General features: G+C 42.3%; 1 protein-coding gene across 2 annotated transcripts in view; it reads left to right on the top strand.

The window, feature by feature from the left end:
- LOC134352758 (desmoglein-2-like) overlaps nt 1–25,104 on the top strand; it is an 84,183-nt gene extending 59,079 nt beyond the window's left edge. Inside the window, exons 9-16 of one of the 2 annotated variants that reach the window (XM_063060191.1) lie at nt 1,059–1,244; nt 5,686–5,948; nt 6,035–6,180; nt 8,779–8,991; nt 10,153–10,383; nt 15,315–15,451; nt 17,427–17,726; nt 21,474–25,104. In XM_063060191.1, the coding sequence (XP_062916261.1) occupies nt 1,059–1,244; nt 5,686–5,948; nt 6,035–6,180; nt 8,779–8,991; nt 10,153–10,383; nt 15,315–15,451; nt 17,427–17,726; nt 21,474–22,361 (2,364 nt within the window). In that variant the 3' untranslated portion in view covers nt 22,362–25,104. The remainder of the gene's footprint in view (nt 1–1,058; nt 1,245–5,685; nt 5,949–6,034; nt 6,181–8,778; nt 8,992–10,152; nt 10,384–15,314; nt 15,452–17,426; nt 17,727–21,473) is intronic. The other variant, XM_063060200.1, reaches the window with a different exon arrangement.
- Nucleotides 25,105–25,319: the final 215 nt, after the last annotated feature.

Below are 25,319 nucleotides of genomic sequence, written 5' to 3'. Positions count from 1 at the left end.
GTCAATCACATGGCAACAGCTCAGTGCATAAAAGCATGCAGACCTGGTTAAGACCTTCTAGTTTTTGTTCAGACCAAATATCAGAATGGGGAAAAAATGTGATGTAAGTGACTTTGACCATGGAATAATGTTGATGGTAGACAGAGTGGTTTGAATGTCTTGGAAACTGCTGATCTCTTGGGTTTTTCACACACAACAGTCTCGAGTTCATAGCTGTGCTAATGAGAATGGGCAAGCTGGTTCAAACTGCTAGGAGGGTGACAGTAACACAAATATTCACTCGTTACAATGGTGCTGTGCGGAAGAGCAGAATTTTAAGGCTCCTCTGCATTCACCGCGTTTCCCTTTCTCGTAGCCAGTAAAATCGGGCAGTTCCCAGGTTACATAGGGTTTCCATTCCTGACAGCTTTCAGTCAGCCGATTTTTCCATAAGTCAGATACAAACAATTTAAATGAGGGTCGATTATCATGAACGTGTATTTACGGCTTTCCTCATGTAGTTACAATAGTACAGATTCAGAATGTCCCCCATCTAATGGCTAGTCTCAATGGCTTTAAAGTATCAAAGGATTGTTTGATAAATTATTATATAAATGCCAATGCAAGAGGTGGCTTAACCAGTTTCCAAATTACATCACATAAAAAGCCTCCCGCTGTGAACCAGTGGCCTGCAATTTTGATGGTGTCTAATTGATTACTGTGGGGTAGTTACAAGTGAATAGCTTTTATGTGAAGATTTGCTACCTTCTGAATTAATTTGCTGCTACTGCTATTCCACAACTCTCAAGGATGTTTGCATTTCTGTAACCAACTTTCCGATCTTGAAATATACTTCAAAAATTTATGGCGAAATTTGTGTAGTCAGATTTCTGAAATTCAGGTGTTCTGTAAACCGGGATCATGCTGTGTGGGTGTACTGATTTATAGGAAACGGGTGTAAGTATGTAGGAAACAAGATAGCCATTTTCTACACAGCATGATCCCTTGTGTTAATAGCCTACATTGTCTAATAAGATGATCTTGTTAGACTAAGAAATTGATTAAATACTCTGCTTCAGTATGAGGTAACTGTGGAAGAAAATGTGCTCGCTTCAGAGATCCTCCGCATGGAAGTACAGGACAGGGATCTGGAGTTCACTGATAACTGGTTGGCACATTTTGACATCATTGAAGGTAATGAACAGGAACACTTCAAGATTGAAGTGGATAATCGCACCAATGTGGGAATTTTGAACCTCCAGAAGGTAAGGTTGCAAAGCAACTCATATATTTTGAACTTTATGTGCATCTTTCTCCCCTGGTGGAAATATCTAATGCTAGATGGTGTTTAAGCTGTGGAATTAGATGAAGGGGATGTGCAGGAAAAATTATTCTTTATATACAGTTGGTAGGTACCTGTATTGTGCTGCTAGGGGTGGTGGTGGAGGCAGGTTACACAGGCACATGAATGTACAGAGAAGGAAGGGATTAGGACCATGTGTGGACAATTCTATTGTAATTAAGCACCATTAGCTTAATTAGAAATATTAGTTTACTTGGATGCTTAATTAGCATGGCACTATGTTGCCTACAGTAGGCCTTGTTTCTATGCTGTACTGTTCTAGATACCACAGTAAACCGTGTATGTTACTATAGAATACACCATACATCAGGACTCCTGATGAAGGGTCTCAGCCTAAAATGTCAACTGCCCATTCCTCCCCATAATTGCTGCCCGACCTGCCAGGTTCCTCCAGCATTACACAGAGCCATGGGTTACTGGAACACACTGCTGGGAGAGGTGGTGGAGGCTGATACAGTGACATGTTTCAAATCTCTTAGGCATATGGCTGTAAGGAAAATGAAAGGTTGTGGGCTCTGTGAGAAGGACGTGTTAGATTGATCATGGAGTAGGTTTATCCTTTAAACATTCTCGTTTTGAATGCATTTGGCAGGGCCTTCACATCCCTCTATCACAGAGAATTCCAAAAGTTTACTTTCCTCTGAAAAGCCTGAATAAAATGGACATGCAGAGGATATCTCCGTTAGTAGAAGATTCTTGTGCCCACGGGCACAGCCTCAGAATAAAAATAAAGGAATATCCCTTTAGAACTGCGATGTGGAGGAATTTCTTCAGCCAAACTGTGGTAAATCTGTGGAATTTGCTGCCACATACAGTTGTGGAGCCCAAGTAATCGGGTATCTTTAATGCAGAAATCGATTGATGAAGGGGTTGAGCATTATCAGAATCAGGTTTATTATCACTGGCATGTGACATGAAATTTGTTAACTTAGCAGCAGCAGTTCAATGCAATACATAATCCAGCAGAGAGAAAAATAATAATAAATAAAATAAAACAATAAATAAACAAGTAAATCAATTATGTATAATGAATAGATTATTTAAAAATGTGCAAAAACAGAAATACTGTATATTAAAAAAAGTGAGGTAGTGTCCAAAGCTTCAATGTCTATTTAGGAATCGGATGGCAGAGGGGAAGAAGCTGTTGCTGAATCGCTGAGTGTGTGCCTTCAGGCTTCTGTATCTTCTACCTGATGGTAACAGTGAGAAAAGGGCATGCCCTGGGTGCTGGATGTCCTTGATAATGGACACTGCCTTTCTGAGACACTGCTCCCTGAAGATGTCCTAGGTACTTTGTAGGCTCGTACCCAAGATGGAGCTGACTAGATTTACAACCTTCTGCAGCTTTCGGTCCTGTGCAGTAGTCCCTCCATACCAGACAGTGATGCAGCCTGTCAGAATGCTCTCCATGGTACAACTATAGAAGTTTTTGAGTGTATTTGTTGACATGCCAAATCACTTCAAACTCCTAATAAAGTATAGCCGCTGTCTTGCCTTCTTTATAACTACATCAATATGTTGGGACCAGGTTAGATCATCAGAGAGCTTGACACCCAAGAACTTGAAGCTTGAAGCAGACAAGAAAGTGCGATTGAAAAAACATCAGAGCTTAATGCTCCAACTACCTTTTTTTGGTTTTCTCAGACGATTTTATGTTTGAATCTGGAGAAAATTAGAAGTAACCTTTATGATTCTTCATTTAAATTTGAACAGATTTGGGGACCTTTTATTCGATATTTTCATTTAATGTAATATTTACCCTTCTTGTTTTTTTTTCACTGTTTTAATGGAGGTCGGGATTGAGGACGTGATTTTAAGTTTAACTATGTTTGGTTTCAAGTTAGCCCATTGCTTTGCTTTGCTTTTAGTTAGTTGCACGGTGGGTTTTTTTTTGGGGTTGTTTTTTTTTTCTTTTTTTCCATTGATATATATAAAATTTAGTATACTATTATGTTATCTTGGTTTCTTATGCTTAAATTACATTGTTTGTAGTATTTTCTTTTTGGTATTGTTATCTTTTGGAATTTTATTATACTTTAACATTGTATTAATGTTTATATGGCTTACCTTTTTTGTATACTTACTCAATAAAAAGATTTAAAAAGAAAGAAAGAAAGAAAAAACATCAGTGATGATTGAATAACAGACAGACTGGGACTGAATTGCTAAATTCCGCAACTGTATATTAAGGTCTCATGATCTCTCAGTATAAAAGCCTTTCCTTATCTTCCTAACTGTTCCACCCTTTGTTCTAAAACTATGACTGGCAAACTGCCTCCCTGGTCCAACCATACAGAATCTTACCATGGAACTTCTGGAATCCTACCAGGGTTCCCAACTTGGGATCCATGGATCCCTTGCTTAGTGGTATTAGCCGATGGCATATAAAAAGATTTGGGAACCTCTGCTAGTATACAGGGTCAATGTGGCCAGGCCAAATTACCAGTGTTGAAATCACATCACTTTGCAACTGTCTCAAGAACAACAATGTTATGCCTTGTAATGTGTGACATTTTGGCAAAGTTAGCATAATAATTATAGTTATAATTTAATAGATTACAAAATTATAAGAGGCATGGATGGAGTAGACAACTGGTATTTATCTTCCCAGGGTGGAAGTATCTAATAACAGAAAGCATTTATTTAAGGTGAGAAGGGGGTAAATTCAAAGGAGATAGGCGGGCAAGTTTTTTTACAGAGTGGAGGGTGCCTGGAATGCACTGCCGAGAGTAATGGTCGAAGCGATTACGATAGTGGTGTTAAGCAACACATGAATAGGCAGCAAATGGTGGGATATGGGCCATGTGCAAACAGAAAGGATTAACTAAATTCGGCATCATTAGGTTAGCTAGTTCCACACACCACTGTGAGTTGAAAGGCCTGTTCCTGTACTGTATTGTTCTATGTTCAGCATTAATCTGGAGTTATAAACTGACACCAATTATCACAATACATCTGTTTTACCAATGTCTTTCAAAGACCACACCCTCCGCTGCATATTCATTTGAGAAGCAATTAGCATGGTCAATCCGTTGCTTCCTCAAAGATACAGATATCTGTTGATCTCTGTCTTCAATACAACAATGACTGTGCCTCCACTGTCCTCTAGAGAAAATTCCACTATTCGTCCAATCCTTGATTTCAGAAATCCTTCCTCATCTTAGACCATAAGACCATAAGACAAAGGAGCAGAAGTAGGCCATTTGGCCCATGAGTCTGCTCCGCCATTTTATCATGAGCTGATCCATTCTCCTATTTAGTCCCACTCCCCCGCCTTCTCACCGTAACCTTTGATGCCCTGGCTACTCAGATACCTATCAATCTCAGCCTTAAATACACCCAATGACTTGGCCTCCACTGCTGCCCGTGGCAACAAATTCCATAGATTCACCACCCTCTGACTAAAAAAATTTCTTCGCATTTCTGTTCTGAATGGGCGCCCTTCAATCCTTAAGTCATGCCTTCTCGTACTAGACTCCCCCATCATGGGAAACAACTTTGCCACATCCACTCTGTCCATGCCTTTTAACATTCGAAATGTTTCTATGAGGTCTCCCCTCATTCTTCTAAACTCCAAGGAATACAGTCCAAGAGCGGACAAACGTTCCTCATATGTTAACCCTCTCATTCCCGGAATCATTCTAGTGAATCTTCTCTGTACCCTCTCCAACGTCAGCACATCCTTTCTTAAATAAGCAGACCAAAACTGCCCACAGTACTCCCAAGTGAGGTCTCACCAGCGCCTTATAGAGCCTCAACATCACATCCCTGCTCCTATACTCTATTCCTCTAGAAATGAATGCCAACATTGCATTCGCCTTCTTCACTACCGACTCAACCTGGAGGTTAACTTTAAGGGTATCCTGTACGAGGACTTGCAAGTCCCATTGCATCTCAGAACTTTGAATTCTTTCCCTATTTAAATAATAGTCTGCCCGTTTATTTTTTCTGCCGAAGTGCATAACCATACACTTTCCAACATTGTACTTCATTTGCCACTTCTCTGCCCATTCTTCCAATCTATCCAAGTCTCTCTGCAGACTCTCCGTTTCCTCAGCACTACCGGCCCCTCCACCTATCTTCGTATCATCAGCAAACTTAGCCACAAAGCCATCTATTCCATAATCCAAATCGTTGATGTACAATGTAAAAAGAAGCGGCCCCAACACTGATCCCTGTGGAACACCACTGGCAGCCAACCAGAATAGGATCCCTTTGGTCTTAAATTTTTCAGCTCTGCCCGTGAATGAAGTTTAAATCATCAGAATGAAATCAGTTAACAGCAGTCAGGCTGCTTCTTCTGTTTGCCCTAGGAATGATTTACTTTTTTTTCTCTCACCCAGGAGTTAGACTTTGAAGAAATGGAGCAGATTCATTTAGTTATACGATTATCCAACAAGGCACCATACCACCACACAGTACATAAAGTCATAGCACAGCCCATTAACATAAAGGTCATTGTCAAAAATGTTGCAGAAGGCATTGTATTTAAGCCCAGCAAACTGGTGACGAGGATCACTGAAAGCTTGGAATCTAAGACGATCAAGGTCATTGGCATTTATCCAGCAGTGAGTGCTGACACAGGACAACCACTTGAAATGACAAAGTAAGTAAAGCTATTCTACCGTTTTAATCCTTCACTAATTTTCTTTAAAAGCACAGTGCTAATTTGCATTTCTGGATTTCCAACAGGTACGCAAAGGACAGAGATATGGCTAACTGGTTAAGTATTGACTCACAAACCGGAAAGGTTACCATCGATGGTGTGATTGACCGGGAGTCTGAGTACGTGATCGATGGGAAGTACACTGCAACAGTTCTGGCTATCAGCAATGAGCGTGAGTAGATGGAATGACATTAACTAGAACTCTGGAGACACAAGAGACTGCAGACACTGAACCATGGAGCAACAGACAATCTGCTGGAAGAACTCAGCATGTATGGGAGGAAAGGAACTGTTGACATTTCACATCTGATTCAGGGTCTTGACCCAAAATGTCGACGATTTATTTGCTCCCACAGGTACTGCTCAACCCACAGAGTTCCCCCAGCAGATTGTTTGTTAACTCGACTCTGTCAAGTTGCAGTAAGCAGAAATAAATTATCTTTTCTGTGGATTGTTGGAAAGGATATATTTGTCATCACTGCCATGTGAACCTTTAAGAAACAGCCTTGCATATCTCCTTACCATACAGGAGGCCATTCTACCCAAGAGCAATTCCATTACCCCAGTAATTTTCCCTGTAACTTGTTAACACAACATAGAATAGTGCAGCATAGAAAGAACCCCTCAGCCCATGATGTTGTACTGAACTAATTAAGCAAAGAACACCTAATTAACTAAACCCTTCTGCCCACACAGTGTCCATATCCTTCCATTCTCTACATGTTCACATAACTATCTAGGAGCCTCTTAAACACCTCTATCGTAGCTTTCTCCACCATCACCCCTGGCAGTGCATTTTCCGGGCACCCACCGCTCTCTGGCCCACTCATCTCCTTTGAATTTTCCTTCGCTCTCTTTTTAGGTAGTTGAGGGAAGTACATTAACATTTAAAAAGCATCTGGATAGATGCATGGACAAGAAAGGACAGTTTCCACCTTGAGTATTGTGTTCAGTTTTGGTCACCCTGTTATTGGAAAGATGTAATTAAGCTGAAAAGAGTGTAACAAAGATTTATGAGAACACTGCCAGGACTTGCGGAACTGAGTTATAGGGAGAGGCTGGACAGGCTACAATTTTATTCTTTGGAGCATGAAGATTGAGTGGTGATCTTGTGGAGAGTATAGAGGTGATGAGGGGCATAGATGGGGCCTATTTTCCAGGAAAAGTAAAAGGCGAGAGGATAAAGGTGAGAGGCGACAGATTTAAAAGGGATATGAGGGGCAACTTCTTTGCACAGAGGGTGGGGCGGATATGAAATGAAATACCGGAGGAAGTGGCTAAGACAGGAACAGTAGCGGGTGAAAGGCCATACATTTAAAAGACAGATACTTGAACAGGAAATGTTTGGGACAAACATAGGCAAATGGGGACTGACATAGATAGAAATATCGGTCAGCATGGCTTTAAAACAGTAGCCTGTTTCTGTGCTGTTGTAAATTTAATATTCACTCAGATGTGTCCTAAAACAAATAAAATCTTCATTGTAAATTGCCACATTTGCATTTTCTTAAGAGTTGTGCTTGTTCTCATGCAATTGTTACGTATCCCGTAACTGGGTTGCCAAACCAGCAGAAATGGAACGCTCATTGGAGTCTGGATTACTAGGAACTAATAAAGTTTTTTTAAAGAAATAAGTAATACAGTACACTAATCGTAAGGATCTAAATGCAACAGGTTAGCAATGATAATACACACATGTACACAGAACTAGGGTAATAGGAATCAATCAAGCTCTATCGCAGTCTAGGGGTAAAATGATCAGTCTTAAGTGAAGCAGAGTTCAGTTCAGTTTAGTGCAGTTCGCAGTAATTGCTGTTGTTGTACCGTTGGGGGGGGGAGAGAGAGAAATGCAATTTGGTTTTAGGCAGACCTTTTGATGTCTTCGCAGTTGGTTTCGGGCAGACCTTTTGATGTCTTCTAATCTCGCTATGGTCACCAACTCTGACCCCTCCGTTCCGGATACGATCGTTCTTCCGCGGTGAACCCGGCACCCAGGCAAGGGCAGACATACACCCCAGGTTCCCACCGATCATACCTTTACACCCTGTGAGCCTCTGGTCGGTTCCCGCAAACCGGTCCTCCAAGCTCCCACCAACTTGTGGGGGCACACTGCTCTTTCCAGGGTCCCGTGGTGTGTCGCATGCCTTAGCAAACCTGCTCCTTTTATCCCCTGCTTGGGTATCACCTGTCCATCAAACTTCAAACAATTCAGGTTCAAAGCAACTGGTTTGTCAATATCTGAATTGTGTTTCTTTCCTGTTAATCCCTCTCTTCTCTCTTATTAGCATTTTGAATGTTTCTCCATTGTCTTTCTTATCTCTCATTAGCATCATCCGTCCAGTAGCTCTGCTGGGCGTCACACATGACACAATGCACACAAAATGCTGGTGGAGCTCAGCAAGTCAGGCAGCATCTTCAGAGAGGAATAAACTGTCAAAGTTTTAAGCCTAGAATCTCGGACTCAAGATTTCCAGTGTCTGCATAATCTGCTGTAAGAACTCAGCAGGACAGGCCGCATGTATGAAGAAGGAAAAACAGTAGATGTTTCAGGCGAGACCCTTCAACATTTTGTATGTGTTACTCTGGAATTCCAGTATCTGCAGAATCTCTTGTTTATGGTCCACATAATCTTTTGTGTTTAGGACTTGATCTCCTCTCAGTTTTATAGTGAGGATTTAAACATACATGTTTTTCAGAGAATATTGTGATATTTTTCTGTGAACAATTTCTTCCTCCTCCTCTTCTGTCCCCCACCCCCCACCTGCTACAGGAGGCTCTTCTGACACCACCACTGGAACCATCGTGATTAACGTGGAAGATATCAACGATCATGTGCCGAAATTTACTAACCCACAACCTTGCATGTGCAGCCAGGCAGAATATTTGAATGTCACTGCCAACGATGCTGATGGCGCTCCGTTTGGAGCACCTTTCCATTTCAACATACAGTCCAATCAAATGTGGAAGTTGGGCCAGACAGATGGTAAGACCTTGGACTTTACCAGAATGAATCTGATATGCTGAGTTCGTCCACCATTTTGTGTGTATTCCAAAGTTGACCTGATTTACCATCTTGCTCTTTGTGGGAGCTGCTCTAGTGCAAATTGGCTGCTGTAATTCTTGCTTCAGTGATCTGCTGCTGTAGAACCCACCCCAACCAGTGTCAGTCCAAACATGACTGAGCCTAACATTTTCAGTGGCCAGTCTCAAAGACAGTGGCATTTGCAACAAAGCAGAGCAGAAGACACTTCTGTAAGTTGTTGATCAAGAAGGTATGTCACTGGTGGTGATACTGAGTACATTGCATCACCCTGGAAATAGATCTATATTGGTCAATATTCCATAATCTGACCCAAACCTGACACACTCCCCAAATCCAGGTGCCCTTGGGTCCATTGCCCAGGCACTCTCAAAGGCATCACAGTTAGCACAGATCTTTACAGTCTCCAGAGGCTGTGGTGTGGGCAGGAGTGGCTGGAAACTAGTTTGGTCAAGATGGTGAACTCAAAATATACCCCTGTTGGAATCCATCCAGAATAGGACTAAAATTGGTCAATTTTTTTTTGTTCAGACCAGATGTCAGTCCTTCCCTTCACTTCAGCCACAGCTTCCCAGAGTCCCACTGTAAAATTACACCCACCTCTTCACCACCAACAATCCCCCTCTCACAACTCCCTCGGACCCCTCCTGGCCACGACACCTGGAACCCCTTGCTCTGCGTTTTTGCTCTACTCCTAGCCCTGCCCACCCTAGGCACCCCACCTACCCTGGGCACCTCTGTAACCCCAATTACCCCAGGCACCCTCCCCTGGCCCCACCTACCCCAGACAACTATGGGCTCTCCCCTGACCCAGCCCCCAGGCTCTCCCTCTGGTCTCCCCCTCCTGACCCAACCCAGCAACTCCCATCCTTGTCCTATACCCAATTCTTTCCTGGTTCCACCCCCAATCTTCATATTGGCCCCACCAACATCACCTTGCTTCCAGTTTCTCCCCACCCACCAAATTCACCGTCCCCACCCCCAGCTCCTCTGAACACCCACATTCCCTGGTCACTCCCATAACACTTGTGTCAGTCGTTGGCAGGTGCTGACAGGAGGGAATGAAACCAGCCACTAACTCGCACTATTTCTTCCTGTTTAAAGCGACCAGTATGCGGTTGGTTCCATTAAAACATTTATGGCCTGGAGTATTTTCTGTGCCGGTGTGGATCGAAGATGCTGACAGCAAAGGACACACGGTTACTCTTGACGTCCATGTCACTGATTGCTACACGATCGACCATTGTTCTTCTGATAGATTAATTCAATCAAAAGTAGAGCTGGGAGGTTCTGCTGTGGCACTGATCATCCTGTCTCTGCTACTGCTGCTGCTGCGTAAGTTTAACCCAGTGAACTTTGCTGCCTGATGGTTAATATTTCAGATACCTTTGCTTTCAGATGTTCCTTGTTGTTCCTCTTTGCACTATTTATTTTGTTATTTCTACTCAGAGTAACTCTCTTGCGTCTTACACTGCGCTGCTATCACAAAGAACAAATTGCACAATGTATGACAGTGCAGGGTAAGGTAATGGATGACAAATGACATGTAGTTCATAATAGAATAGTTTACATAACTATTCTACATAATTCACAAAAACAGTCAATGAGTTATGTTTGCTTTAAGAGATGATGGCTGACTTAATGACATCTGTGTAAAGTGACTGCTTTGTTTTGTTTATAGTGGAAATAAGAGTTGTGGCTTTTGTTAAACATGTAAAATGACTCTCTCTCACATTTTAATCACAAATCCTACAACAGTGATAATGAACCTGATTCTGATTTGGTGAGCGCTGACTATTCATATGCTGCAGTACTGAGTAATAGTAATTCCTGATGCCTTGGCTCTTAAATCATTAAGTGATAGAGGCCCTTCAGCCCAACTGGTCCATGCCGACCAAGGTTCCCATCTAAGCTCATTCACAAGTTGTTTGCATTGTGGCAAAATAGGCATTTACTGTCCATCCCAGATTGCCCAGCAGCTGTAGGGTAGGGCAGGTAAGAGCTTGGCCATGTCTGCAGTACTGGAGTCACACATAGGCCATACTGAACGAGAACTTTTCCTCTGTTGAAGTGAACAAGCGACAAGGGAGCTTACCAATGCCTCAACTTCCTTCAGAAGCTAAAGGAATTTGTCAACTCTTAACCAATTTTTATTGATGCACCATAGAAAGCATTCTGCCTGGACGTACGTAACTTGGTGTGGCAACTACTCTGCATGTGACCAAAAGAAACTAGGGTTCTGGACATAGCTCAGCACATCTTGAAAGCAACCTTCCCTTCTGTCTACACTTTTTGCTGCCTCGCTAAAGAAGCCAACATAATCAAAGACCCCATCCACTCTGGACATTTTCTCTTCTCCCTTCTCTAATTGGGCAGAAGATACCTCGATGCCTGAAACAATATTCCACCAGAAGGAGGGGAGATTCTATCCCACTGTTATCAGACTCTTGAAGAAACCTCTTGTGTATGATACAAGATGGACTATTGACTTCACAATCTACCGTGTTATTATCTTGCACTTTATTGTCTACCTGCACGGCACTTTTTCAGTAGCTTTTAAACTTAATTCTGCATAATTGTTTTGCCTTATTCCAACACTGTATAATGACTTAATCTGTATATGAACAGTATGCAAGACAGGTTTTTCAGTGTATCTTGGTACATGTGACAATAAGAAACCAATAATAACATATTGCCACCAAATACTCTATTACAAAAAAAACAAAATGCTGAAGGAACTCAGTGGGGCGGGCAGCATTCATGGGGAAAATGGATAGTTAACACTTGGGTCTAGGCCCTTCATCTGGAAAGGAAGAGTAGTGGAGAGATAGCCAGTGTTTAGTATTGGTTTACCATTGTCACGTGTACCAAATGCAGTGAAAAGGTTAGTTTTTCAAAAAATCAATTCGGAGCATTTCAAAGCATAAGGGCATCGAGGTGGTACAAGGAAAAACAATAACCAAATGCAGAATATAGTGTTGCAATTGCAGAGAAAGTGCAGTGCAGTTGTAAGGACATGGCAAAATAAATTTTTGACATTTATTGTTAACATAAAAGATATGTGCAATAGCCTTATAACATAGGGTCAGAAAGTGTTGAAATTGTGGATAGAGCTAAGGAACTGCAAGGGTAAAAAGACCCTGATGGGATTTATATACAGACCCCCACCCCCAAACAGATGTGGTCTACCAATTACAACAGGAGATACAAAATGCGTGGCAAAAGAACAATGCTACAATAGTCGTGGGGGATTTCAATATGCCCATTAGGGGATCAGCTATTCTGGATTGGATGTTGTGCAATGAACTGGTAAAAGAACTCTTAGGGGAAAGTGATCGTAATATGATCAAATTCACCCTGAAATTTGAAAAGGAGAAGCTAAAGTCAGATGTGTCATTATTGAAGAAGAAGAAAGCCCTTAACTCTGAGTGGAGTCATCGGGATGCCATCATGACAGCATTTTTTTTAGCAGGCTTTCTTATTTTTACAAAGCTGAGTTGCTAGCTCGACACTGATGGAAAGCGTGCAAGGGAGTCAGCTGGATTCGAACTTGAGAGCCTTTGCTCCAAAGTCTGGCCCTGATGCGCACTACACCACCAGCCAGCTATCACTATTACAGTGGAGTAAAGGGTATTACAGAGGCATTAGAGAGGAGTTGGCCAGAATTTATTGAAAAAGAGCACTGGCAGGGATGAAGACAGAACAACAATAGCTGGAATTTCTGGAAGCAGTTCGGAAGGCAAAGGATATATACATCCCAAAGAGGAGGAAGTATTCTGAAGGCAAGATGACAAAAACATGGCTAACAAGAGAAGTCAAAGCCAACATAAAAGCCAAAGGAAGGGCATATAATAGAGCAAAAATTTGTGGGAAGTTAGAGGATTTTAAAAACCAACAGAAGGCAACTAAAAAAGTCATTAAGAAGGAGTACATGTAATACAGCTGGCCAATAATAAAGAGGATACCAAAAGTCTGTTCAGATACATAGTGTGAAAGAGAGGCGAGAGTGGATATCAGACTGCTGAAAAGTGTTGCTGGAGTGGCAGTAATAGAGACAAGGAAATGGCCGACAAACTGAATAAGGATTTTGCATCAGTCTTCACTATGGAAGACACTTGCGGTATGTTGGAAATTCCAGGTGTCAGGTGTCATGAAGTTTGAAAAGTTATCATTACTTAGGAGAAGGTTTGTGGGAAACTGAAATGTCTGAAGGTAGAGAAGTCATCTGGACCAGATGGTGTACACCCCAGGGTTCTGAAAGAAGTGGCTGAAGAGATTGTGGAGGGGTTAGTAATGATCTTTCAAGAATCACTATATTCTGGAATGGTTCTGGAAGACTGGAAAATTGTAAATATGACTCCACACTTGAAGGGTAAGGAGCAGAAGAAAGGAGATTATAGGCCAGTAGTGTGACCTCAGTGGTTGGGAAGATGTTGGAGTCGATTGTTAAGGATGTGATCTTGGGGTACTTGGAACACATGATAAAATAGACTGTAGTTAGCATGGTTTCCTGAAGGAAAATCTTGCCTGACAATTCTGTTGGAATTCTTTGAAGAAATAAGAAGCGGGATAGACAAAGGAGAATCAGTTAATGTTGTGTATTTGGATTTTCAGAAGACCTTTGATAAAGTGCCACAAATGAGGCTGCTTACCAAACTACGAGCCCATGGTATTACAGGGAAGATACTAGTGTGGATAAAGCAATGGCTGACTGGCAGGAGGCAAAGAGTGGGAATAAAGGGAGCCTTTTCTGGTTAGCTGCCAGTGACTAGTGGTGTTCCACAGGGATCTCTGTTGGGACCGATTCTTTTTACGTTATATGCTAATGATTTGGATGATTGAGTTGATGGCTTTGTTGAAAAGTTTGCGGACAATATGAAAATAGATAGAGGGGCAGGTAGTTTTGAGGAAGTAGATAGACTACCACAATTAGACTTGGGGTCCTTGTGCAGGAATCCTGAAGGTTAGTTTGCAGGTTGAGTCTGTGGTGAGGAAGACAAATGTGATGTTAGCATTCATTTCAAGAGGACTTGCATATAAAAGCAAGGATGTAATGTTGAGACTTTCAAGCACTGGTGAGGACTCACTTGGAGTATTGTGAACAGTTTTTGGCCTCTTATCTTAGGATGTGCTGAAACTGGAGAGGGTTCAAAGGAGGTTCACGAAAATGATCCCAGGTTTGAACAGCTTATCATATGAAGAGCATTTGATGGCTCTGGATCTGTATTTGCTGGAATTCGGAAGAATGAGGGATTACCTCAATGCAAGCTATAAAATGGTGAAAAACCATGAGAGAGTAGAGAATGTGGAGAGAATGTTTTCTATGATGGGAGAATCTAAGAGCAGAGGGCACAGCCTCAGAATAGAGGGGTGTCCTTTTAGAGTGAAGATGAGGAGGAATTTCTTTAGCCAGAGAATGTTGATTCTGTGGAATTTGTTGCCACAGGCCACTGTGGAGGCCAAGTCTGTATTTATATTTAAGGCAGAGGTTGATCGATTCTTCATTGGTCAGGCCGTGAAGGAATACGGGGAGAAGGCAGGATATTGGGGCTGAGAGGAAAAATGGATCAGCCATTATGAAATGACAGAGCAGATTCAATGGACCAAAGGGCTTAATTCTACTCCTGTGGTCTTATGACAATAGGATAAAACCTGGTGGCGTCTGGTGCTGGACATTTTAATGGCATATCCTGCCCTAAGGTCCAAGTGTAAGAAGGCCACAATACTATGCACATTGGCCAGGGAGAGTGCACTGACACTGGTTCACTTATACTTCCAGTGGGCTTGGAAGACCTTTTCAATGTTTAATGATGCCAGTTGTAGGTTGGCAAGAGCACATGGGAACACAGACAACATGCTGGGGGAACTCAGCTGGCATCAATGGAAAAGAGTAAACAATCGATGTTTCGGGCCGAGACAAAGGCATTTCCAACACCTGCAGATTTTTTTCTTGTTGTGGGAGCACATGGGTCTCTGGTGCTGATTGGACCATGATGTTGCACTAGCTTGCAGATTTTGATCTTCATACACATATTCCTCTGCCAAAAGATTGTGCCGATGCATGGATTAGTTTCATATCTGATATCTGCTGCCTCGCTGAGAATGGCTTCTGAAAATTGGGAAGTGGTTTGCATTAATTAATGTTTATCTGCTTTTCTGGTCATGTGTTTCAAAGCAGCACACTGAAGCGAACTGTTGCTATCGTTGTCATCGTATGCTCTAGAAATGGTGACTTTTGCATAAATGTTGAAATTCCTGTTTTCTAGTTCTTCCTTTGCTGCTGCTGTTTTGCAAGTGTGGCAGTGGATTTGGTGGAAAAAATTCCTTCATCCTCGAGGAGAGAAACAGAGTTGATGGTACTCTGGGACAAAGCAGCATTGAGGGAGGAGGACAAGTAGACACGGTTTGTAATCCGTATACCCTAAGCTTTTATTTTCTGTTTTAGAAAGCTGAAATGATATCAAATTCCATTCCAAATTCTACACCTTCAGCTGGATTATCTTCTCTGTCCATCAGAACCGGTCATTTCTAGTGTCTACACTAGCATTGCTTAACCTACAGGAGTGTCCTACAGCCTAACATTTCACAACCTTTGCATCCCTTTCTTTTTGTTTCTCTTCTAACTGCCCTTATTCCTTCACTTTTGTTAACCTTCTCTGCCCCTCTGCGCCTCATACTCTGAGTCATGCAGTATTAAAATAGACCCTTCAGCCCAACTCATCGATACCAACCAAGATTCCCATCTAAGATGGTCAGTCCTCACACCCCTGTGCTCCAAGTCCTAACCTCTCCCTATAACCTTGTTATGATAGGGATGATATTCCCTTTGTCCTATCATCCCTCCTTAACCTTATCCACAATGCAAAGTAACGTTATTCCCTCTTTTTCTCTCGGGGAATGTTGGCCTAAGCAGATGATGTTAAATGGCAGAATCAACCCCCTCCCACCAGACAGAGAGCCTGAAAGCACCTGCAAACTATACTTAAAGACAGATTCTATTGTACTGTTATAAGTCACCTGAATGGTCTCCCTGATGAGCTCTTGATTTCACAATCTACCTCGTCAAAGCCATGCCCTGACTGTCTGCCTGCACTGCACTCTCTCTCTCTACTATAACACTTAATTCTGCGTACTGTTATTGTTGACCCTTGTACTACTTCAGTGTGTTACGTAATGAATTGATCGGTATGAACAGTATACAAGACTAAACTTTTCACTGTACCTCATTCAGTACATATGACATTAATAAACCAATAATAAAAATAAATATTAACATGCAGGAAAACAACTCTCAGGCTTTTCCACCAGCTTAGAAGATTTTAAATAAAGAACGCAGCTACACGGCCCATATGGTGGATAATTGCTTTTTGATACATTTTTTACTGATATTTCACATGTATTCTTTCCTGAGGTTAAAGGATCATGCTGCTCGTTAACCACGTCAATAGAATCATAGAACACAGAACAGCACAGCATACGCCCTTCAATCTGACCTTTCCACCTACTCCATGATCAATCAATCCAATCTTTCCCTCCCACACAACCTTCTATTTTTAGAATCCTACAGGATCGATAAGGGCCCTTCAGCCCACCTTGTGCATACTGACCATGATACCTAACTATGTTAATCCCATTTGTTACTACTAGGCTCATATCCATCTATGCGTTCCCTATATATGTACCTCCCTTTTAAACTTGGTAATTATATCTGCCTCCTCCACTTTCCCTGGCAGAGGAAATAAAAACCCTTCAGATCTCCTTCAAACTCATCCCCCTCACCTTAAACTTGTCCCCTCCAGCTCTAGATTTCTCTGCCTTAGTAAAAAGACCCTGTCTAGCTGTCCCATCCAAGCCCCTTGTAATTTTTTCAAACTGTTTAAGGCCATCCCTCAGCCTTCTACATGCTAGTAATAAAACCAGTCTCTCCAATCTCTCCTTAAAGCTATGCCCCATCATTCCAAATCTCTATTGTCTTCATCCTTTCTGTACTATGGTAACCAGAACTGTACTTCAGGTGCAGTCTAACCAACTTAACCTCCAAACTCTTAATACTCAATGCCTTGGACTATAAAGATTGGCATAATAACCACCTTTTTCACTATCCTACCTGTTTATCATTTTCAGGGAACTGTGGACTTGCATGCCCAGCTCTCTGTGTCCATAAACAATGTCCCTGCCATTTACTCATGTCCCACCAGAATCTGACCTCTAAAAATAGTTATACAAGTATGTTTGTCCTCCTGTATCCTGATCTCTGCCCAAGCAAAAGATTGAACAACATAAATCTTCTTCACTTGCTCTCTCTTGACTATTCTTTATCTCCATGTTATATTAAACCCTTCAGTGATCAGTGACTGAAATTATTCTGTCTATTACAGCTGCTACCGCAGATACTTTATCCAGGGAAATCGGGAGAGTTGTTCGGTGAGGAGCTCATCCAAAAAACAGATGTGAGGCATGCCTCTAGTCATGTATCCGAGAGTTTTGAAACTAGTGGACGGTGGGCCACCAGAGGAAGTGAAGGAATGTCAAAGGAGGTTTGGATACCTGATTATAGCCACAGAACATCAATGTGGGATCAAAATCAACATCAAAGCTGGAAGACTAGCAGTAGTTTCGAAGGCTTCGATATGCTGAGTGGTGCATCCAGGTCCTTTGTGAAACAATACATTAATCGGGTATGTGACTGTAATTTGTTCAATGCAGAAGCTTAGACACTTAAAATCAAAGAGTAATATACAAAAAGAGGCTCTTCAGCTCAACCATCTAAGCTAGACACACCTACCCGCATTTGTCCTATGTCCCGCCAAACCCTTCCTATGCATGTAGCTATCCAAGTGTCTTTTAAACATTGTAACTGTGCCCACCTCTTCTATTTCCTCTGGCAGCTCATTCCCAATCTGCATGGAAAACCTTGCCACTATGGTCTCTTTCAAATCTTTCCCCTGTCAGCGTAAACCTGTGTCCTATACTTTTTTTTTCACTAACCCTGATTGTTTTCACCCTATTGATGTTCCAGTGATTTTATGCTCCTCTATAATATCACCCCTAGTCTCCCACACTCCAAGGAATAAAATGTCCAGACCTGCCCAGTCTGTCCCTGCATCTCTGGTCCTGGAAACTCTCTCATAAGTTTTCCAACACTTTGGTAGTGGTTTAGCAGTGAGGTTGGTTACAGTGGAACAGCCTAACTATCCTGCAAGTTCTGAATAGGTCAGGCAGCATCTGAGAAACGAGAATTAACCAGAGAACCGACCTGAAACAGTTACTCTGTTTCTCGCTCCATAGATACTGCCTCGCATGCTGAATGTTTCCAGCATTTTCTGCTTTTATTTCAGATTTTATGCATCTGCTGTTTTTTTTGCATGTTTTCAATGGCAGATGGAATCCATTCACTCATCTTAAATGCTGCTTGAAAGCAAACTCCCCAACCCCATTCCTTAAGTGCCATGCCTGTAAGCCCGCCATTCCTGTCTATATTCCTGGGCTATTCAATGTGATTGGTGAGGAGGGGTGTGGTTTCTTCTTCCCCCACCCTTTCACCCATCGAGTTCATGATCCCCACCACCTTTGGGGCGAGGAAACCTCACCTCCTTGCTAATGCTTCTGTGAATGGTTTTAAATCTCTATCCTCCTGGCTTTGAACCCTTTTGCTGAGGGGAAGAAGGCCTGTCCAGTTTAATTCAAGTAAAGTTTATTGTCATTTAAATATATACATGTGTACCATCAAATGAGACGATGTTTCTCCAGACCAGAGTGTAAAGCACAGTGGTACACGTAATACACAATAACTGAAGAAAGTGAGGATGAATTGCACATAGATAAACAAAGTAAAGTGCATAAGTTAAATATTGTGAAGTACAGAATGTATTAACCGGTGACACTTCGAATGCAATAAGATAAAGTTTTATTTGTAATGCGGCAGGGAATTCAGAAGCTTAATGGCCTGAATTCCCATCCTGGCTGTTCTTGTTTTAAATGCATCGGCGTCTTCTGCCTGACGGTAGAAAGTCAAAGAGGATGGGTGGGATCCTTGATAATACAAAGGTCCTGTATACACAGCGGTTCTGATAAATGTCCCCGTTGGATGGTAGGGAGACCCCCGTGATGGGCTGAATGGCCTACTTCTGCTCCTTTGTCTTATGGTCTTATGGTCATCCTCTCAGCCATTCTCCCAATTCTGCTTTAGGAAACATATGAAACTGGAAGAGTGCAGAAAAAGAATTTACAAGGATGTTGCCAGGATTTGAGGGACTGAGTTATAAGGAAAGGCTGGACAGGCTAGGACTTTATTCCACGGAATGCAAGAAAGTGAGAAGTGACCTTATAGAGATGTATAAAATCCACAGGGGTATATACAGTATGAACACAGTCTTTTTATCTAGCGCTGGGGAATCAAGAACTAGAGGGCATAGGTTTAAGGTGAGATTTAATAGTAACTTGGGGGGAAACTTGTTTACAGAAAGGCTGGAACGAGCTGCCAAAGAAAGTAGTTGAGGCAGGTACAATATCAACATTTAAAAGGTACATGGATAAGAGAGGTTTAGAGGGATATGAGCCAAAAGGGACCAGCTTGTTTGAGGCATCTTAGTCAGGACGGACCCGTTGAGCCAAAGGGCCTGATACAGTGCTGTATGATTTGTGTGATTTGGTTCCTCATAATAAAAATGTGAAACAGAGCTAACATTTTATAGCAAAACTGGCTGTTGGAAGAACGCAGTGGAGCAACATCTGTGGAGGGAAATGGACTATTAACATTTCACGTCGAGGCCCTTCACATGGACCAAAGGACAGAGGGGGAGAAGGCTATTAAAAGGACAATGAGGGGAAGGGGAAGGGAATGAGCAGGAGCTGGCAGGTGATGGGTGGATCTAGGTGATAGGGAAAGTGGAGGAAGCAGCAGGGGCTGGGAGATGAGAAATGGGCGTGACAAATGCTCACAAATAGCGGAATCTGACAAAGGAAGGTGGAGCATAGCCTCATGAAGGAGGTGGGGAGGACAGATGGGAACAGTGGGAGAGGTGGCGGAGAGGACAGAAACAGGCTGATGGGGACTAGTACAGGTTTCCCCCGCCATCCGAAGGTAGAGCATTCCTATGAAACGGTTCGTAAGCTGGAATGTCGTAAAGCGAAGAAGCAATTTCCATTTATTTATATGGGAAAATTTTGTGAGTGTTTGCAGACCCAAAAAATAACCTACAAAATCTTGCCAAATAACACCTAAAACCTAAAATAACAGTAACATATAGTAAAAGCAGGAATGATATGATAAATACACAGCCGAAATAAAGTAGAAATACTTCTCCACAATCATTGCCTGAACTGTTCTCTGTAACGAAGATCTCACACAAGTGCCGATGGCAAAAACATGGCACAAGGGCTCTCCAGTAACCTTTAAGCTATGAAGCTGCCGAATCATACCAAATAACACGTAAAAATACACAGCCGATATAAAGTAGAAGTAATATATATATACAGTGTAGTATCACTTGCGGGAATTTGGAAGACATCGAGCACACTGATGATGGTGTGTTAGGCTGAGTCGTCACAGGTTGGGGTGGTGCAGTGGCCCCCACCCTCCGGGCAGCGAACCGATACTGGTCTGTGAAGCACGCAGGGGTACAGCGGTAGCCGGGAGGCACCCAGCACATCTTTAAGAAAAAAGCCGAAATAAACAAGCTAATTAATTAGGTGCCACCCGGCACGTAATTGTCGGCCCAGATCAGAGGCGATTGCCAGGCGAAATATGAGGTGCTGTTCTGCATAGGAAGATCTTCAACCTGAAACGTTAGTTCCCCTTCTCTTCCCATGGATGTTGTTTGAGGTTTATTTTAGAAACTGCAGAGAGTTGTGGACATAGCACAGCACCTGGTAGGAACCAGCCTTCCCTCAATGGACTCTTGATTGTGCTTATCCCTGCCTTGCTCAAGCAGCTAACAGAATCAAAGACCCACCTCACCCTGTACATTGATGCTTCTCCCCCCTCCCATCAAGAGAAAGATACAAAAGCCTGAAAGCATTAACTACCAGGCTCAAGGACAGCTTCCACCCTGCTGTCATGAGACTATTGAATGATCTCTAGTACAATAAAATTGGCTCTTGGCTTCATTATCTACCTCGTAATGGCTTTGCACCTTAGTGTCTGCCTGCACTGCACTTTCTCTGTAACTGTGACACTTTGTCCACGTTCTGCCTCTGCTTTTCCCATGTACCATCTCAACACACTGATGTGGTGAAGTGACCTTTAGAGATGGCATGCAAAGCAAACCTTTTCTCTGAACCTTGTTACATGTGACAACAATAAATCAATTTACTGATTTCTTTACTATGTCTGACATTGGATGACTGTATGCTGGAATTAATGACAAAACTGCTTGATGCAAGAATTGGTAACATCTGTATTTTCCATCTGTGTTTTATTGTAGAAGAGGCATGCCCTTACTCAAGAGTGGATATCTCAGCCTTCAGATGATAATCTACTGATTTACAACAGTGAAGGAACAAACTCACCTGTGGGTTCTCTGGGCTGTTGCAGCCTTATTCAAGAAGCTCCTTTCGATGACTACTTTTTGAATGACTTGGATCCAAAGTTCAAGATGTTGGCAAAAATCTGCAGTGGTGAGTTGATGACAGAAGTCTCCAAAGTGGCTACTTCCACAAAGTGGGAGCAGAAGACCAGCTCTCAACCCTTGATCCAACAGAAGGAAATAGCGAAGAAAGAAGTTGTTTCGTCCAGCATTATGAATCAACAATCCAGTGGAGCCCTTCTGTTACCTCTGAAGAAGCACTATGTCGTGACTACCACTATCGAGCCGAGTCAGGAGGAGTCCCTGGTTGTTGATGAACAGAGCACTGTGACTTCACAGTACAACCAATACCAGAACGTGTCCCTCACAACTGACCCAGCAATGACTGCGACCACAGCCGGTTATGGCCCAGGAGGGTTCCAGGGGACAGTCCCAGCCTTCACTGCTGCTCCTGTTGTCCAGAAGAATGTAGTGGTAACTAGGTCAACTGGTGCAGGCTTGGGAGAGATACAGCATGTGGCCACTGACCAACCAATTGGTCAGAGATTAACACACAAAACTACAGTTGTGACAAGTTCAGTTAACTTGGCATCAGAAGGGGTGCATGATATGCTGTCCAAGCAGGTGATTGGTCATGTTCCTGTTACCCAGGAGAATTTGGTAGTCACTGGTTCAGGCGATATAGGTCTGAGAGAGACCCTGAATCACAGTCCTATCAACACAAAGGCAATTGAGAAAAATGTGACAATCAGCAAGTCCAGCAGTGTGACATATAAATCAGTATAAAAGACTACCAATGTTGTACAGTTAGTTCAGGAATAGGAATTCCCCTCAATCCGTTCATTACTTTGGCCTGAAATAATACTGGAGGAAATATATTTTTTTTAATTCTAAAAATATTTAGTTTATTTTTTTTCCTCAGGCAACAGCAGCAAGTTTCTTCACACCCCATTCACCAGCCTAAACACTTATTCCGTTGATCACCAACATGCAGTGACTGTGGTGTGTTCCGTCAGTAAAATCCAACAGGCCAGAGAGCATCTATGGAAAAGAATAAGCAGTCAACATTTTGGGTTCTTGAGTCCTGATGAAGGGCCTCTGCCCAAAACGTCAACTTTTTTTCCATAGATGCTACCCGGCCTGCTGAGTTCCTCCAGCATTTTGTTTGTGTTGCTCGGATTTCTAGCATCTACAGATTGCCTTGTGTTTGTGGTTGATTGGTAAAATGCACTGTTACTCGTTACATCAAAACATACAGTGAAATGTGTTGTTTGCGCCAACAACCAAAACATCTAAAGATGTGCTGGAGTCATCCCGCAAGAGTTGCCACGTATTCCAGTGCCAGCATTGCATGCCCACACACAGGATTTTGACCTTCAAGTTTCGACACTAGGACTCACTGATCATGCCTCCTGTCCACCTGACCTCCGACCCAGGATTCGCCAACCTGGAGATTGCTGGTCTCTGATCTCGGTGCCTGCTGGCCCAGCCGCCGATACTGCCGGCCTACGACTGCGGAGCCCTCCAGCTGGACTCCAAGTACGGGCCCTTGCCCCTGACTCTTCATTTACTAACTCTGAAAACTAACTCCCCCTCATCCCTGTCCTTAAATCCTAACCTGGGTTATATGGTTCAAAAATGAGTTGACTTAACACATCATTACACCCAAAAAAAAAGAGATGGCATTAGCATTGAGCAACATACACAAAATGTTGGAGGAGCTCGTTGGGTCACACTGGATCTATGGAGTGGAATAACCTGTCAACATTTTGGGCTGAGACCCTTCTTCAGGACTGATATTAGGTTAATATTGAACTACAAAAGATCACACTTACAGGTAAAACACAAGGAGTAACTGCTGAGTAACTCCAATTGACCATCCCTCTGCCTGACCATCTGAGTTACTCCAGTAAATCATTTCCATGGCTTTTTTTATACTGGTTTTATTTTATTAGTTGAACTTAAAATTCCTCAGCAATCAGGGGATTTGAACCTGTGTATCTGGATCAATAATCCTTATCTCTGGGATTACCAGTCCAATGACACCAAAGAATAAACACAGAGCCAGGGGTATCTAATGGCCCCAGGTGACCTCAGTGTATTTCCATTCATTCTTAGGTGGTGGCTCCCAAATACAATTGGGAATACCAGTAAACACTTCTTTCCCAGGGAACGGGAAGAATGTGGGACTGGTTCCCATAGAGATTTTAGGTGGACAGCAGGGAAAGGGGGATAGAAAGGTTGTGTTGATAGGGTGACGGTAATTATATAGGAATGCTGAATTGGGGTTACACTTATCAGCCATTGTTCGTATTGAGTGGCAGAGAACATTAGAAGGGTTGAGTGGCCTACTTCTGCTCTTGTTCGTAAGAGACATTAAGTGGAGGCTCACGTAAGCAACTTGATGAATTAAGTGGCCTGTTTAACTGGAGACACAACAGATTGCAAAGATTGAAACCTGGAGCCACACGCAATCTGCTGAAAGAACGGAACGGGTTGAACAGCATCTGGAGGGACGGGTTGGGGGCGATAAGGAATTGTGGATACTTCAGATTGAAGTGCTGGTAATTCATCCCCCACACATCGAGTTCCTCCATTGATGCTGCCTGATTTGTTGAGTTCCTCCAGTATTTTGCGTGTGTGGCTCAAGATTTCCAGCAACTGCAGAATATGTTTGATATTTCTACATGTGTCTCGGTGCCAATTTTGTGTGTGTAAGCACTCAATGTAAAGCTTCACAGGAAATATCTCTTAAGAAACAGAAGTAGAGGAAGACGCCCCTCATGTCTGCTTCTGCATTCAATAATTTGTGGTTGGTCTTTTGCCTCGCGCCCTTGCTTTGCACTCAACTCATCTTTATTATTTCGCAGAATGAATTTAAACTCTTCCTGAATGTTCTGCTATTGTAGAGCAGAATTCTGTCCAAAGCAACTTCCTGCTGTTGTGCAGGACAGGTGTAATTTTGCCTCTCAAACTATTTTTGGTGGATTGCTTGCTTTCATCACCACCAGAGGGAAATATCTCTGACAGGGCGTGCTACGGAACTGCTTATTGACACGTGCTTATGATCAGTGTAATCTCAATCAATGTAACATTTGGAATTGAGTGTATTTTTTTTGAAATGGAGATTTTTAAACTATTATTTCACTGAAACATTTTGAATGGCTTTAAGTGCATTATGACTTTTTTTAACAACAACTTGCTGTGATGGATACATAGACTGTTAACACTCGTTACGCATTTTTATATTATGGGGTTCAAAGTAATAATTGCTTTATGCGTTTTTATATTATGGGGCTTCGAAGTAATAATTGCTTTATCAAAATGTATTAATCTCTGACAATTAACTTCATACAGGAAACTGAGTATATGTTGATTTGTCTCTTTTAATTTAGTGTTTTGTAGGTCTTGTTGTTAGGAAAATGGCAGATTAATTAATACATGTTCTCTGAGAGGGATGATGTGAGAAATTTGATTGCTCAGGTGTTTTTCTGAAAAGCTGCAATTTATGTTTACACCTTGTTTGGAATAAAAGATTTTATTAAGTAAAAGTGGTTATTTAGAGTCTTGGAATCATTCAACATAGAAACAGGCTATTCAGCCCAACTCATTCTTCTGTACTGATCCCATCTCCTAGCATTTGGTCCTTAGCCTGGGAGATTCAAGTGCTCATATAGATACACTTTAGAATGCTGTCGATGTCCAACGTCAACCATTCTCTCTGGCAATTCATTCCAGGTATCT

The sequence above is a fragment of the Mobula hypostoma genome, chromosome 1, assembly GCF_963921235.1.
Source record: "Mobula hypostoma chromosome 1, sMobHyp1.1, whole genome shotgun sequence".
NCBI lineage: Eukaryota > Metazoa > Chordata > Chondrichthyes > Myliobatiformes > Myliobatidae > Mobula > Mobula hypostoma.
This window is presented reverse-complemented; position numbering and strand designations above follow the sequence as displayed.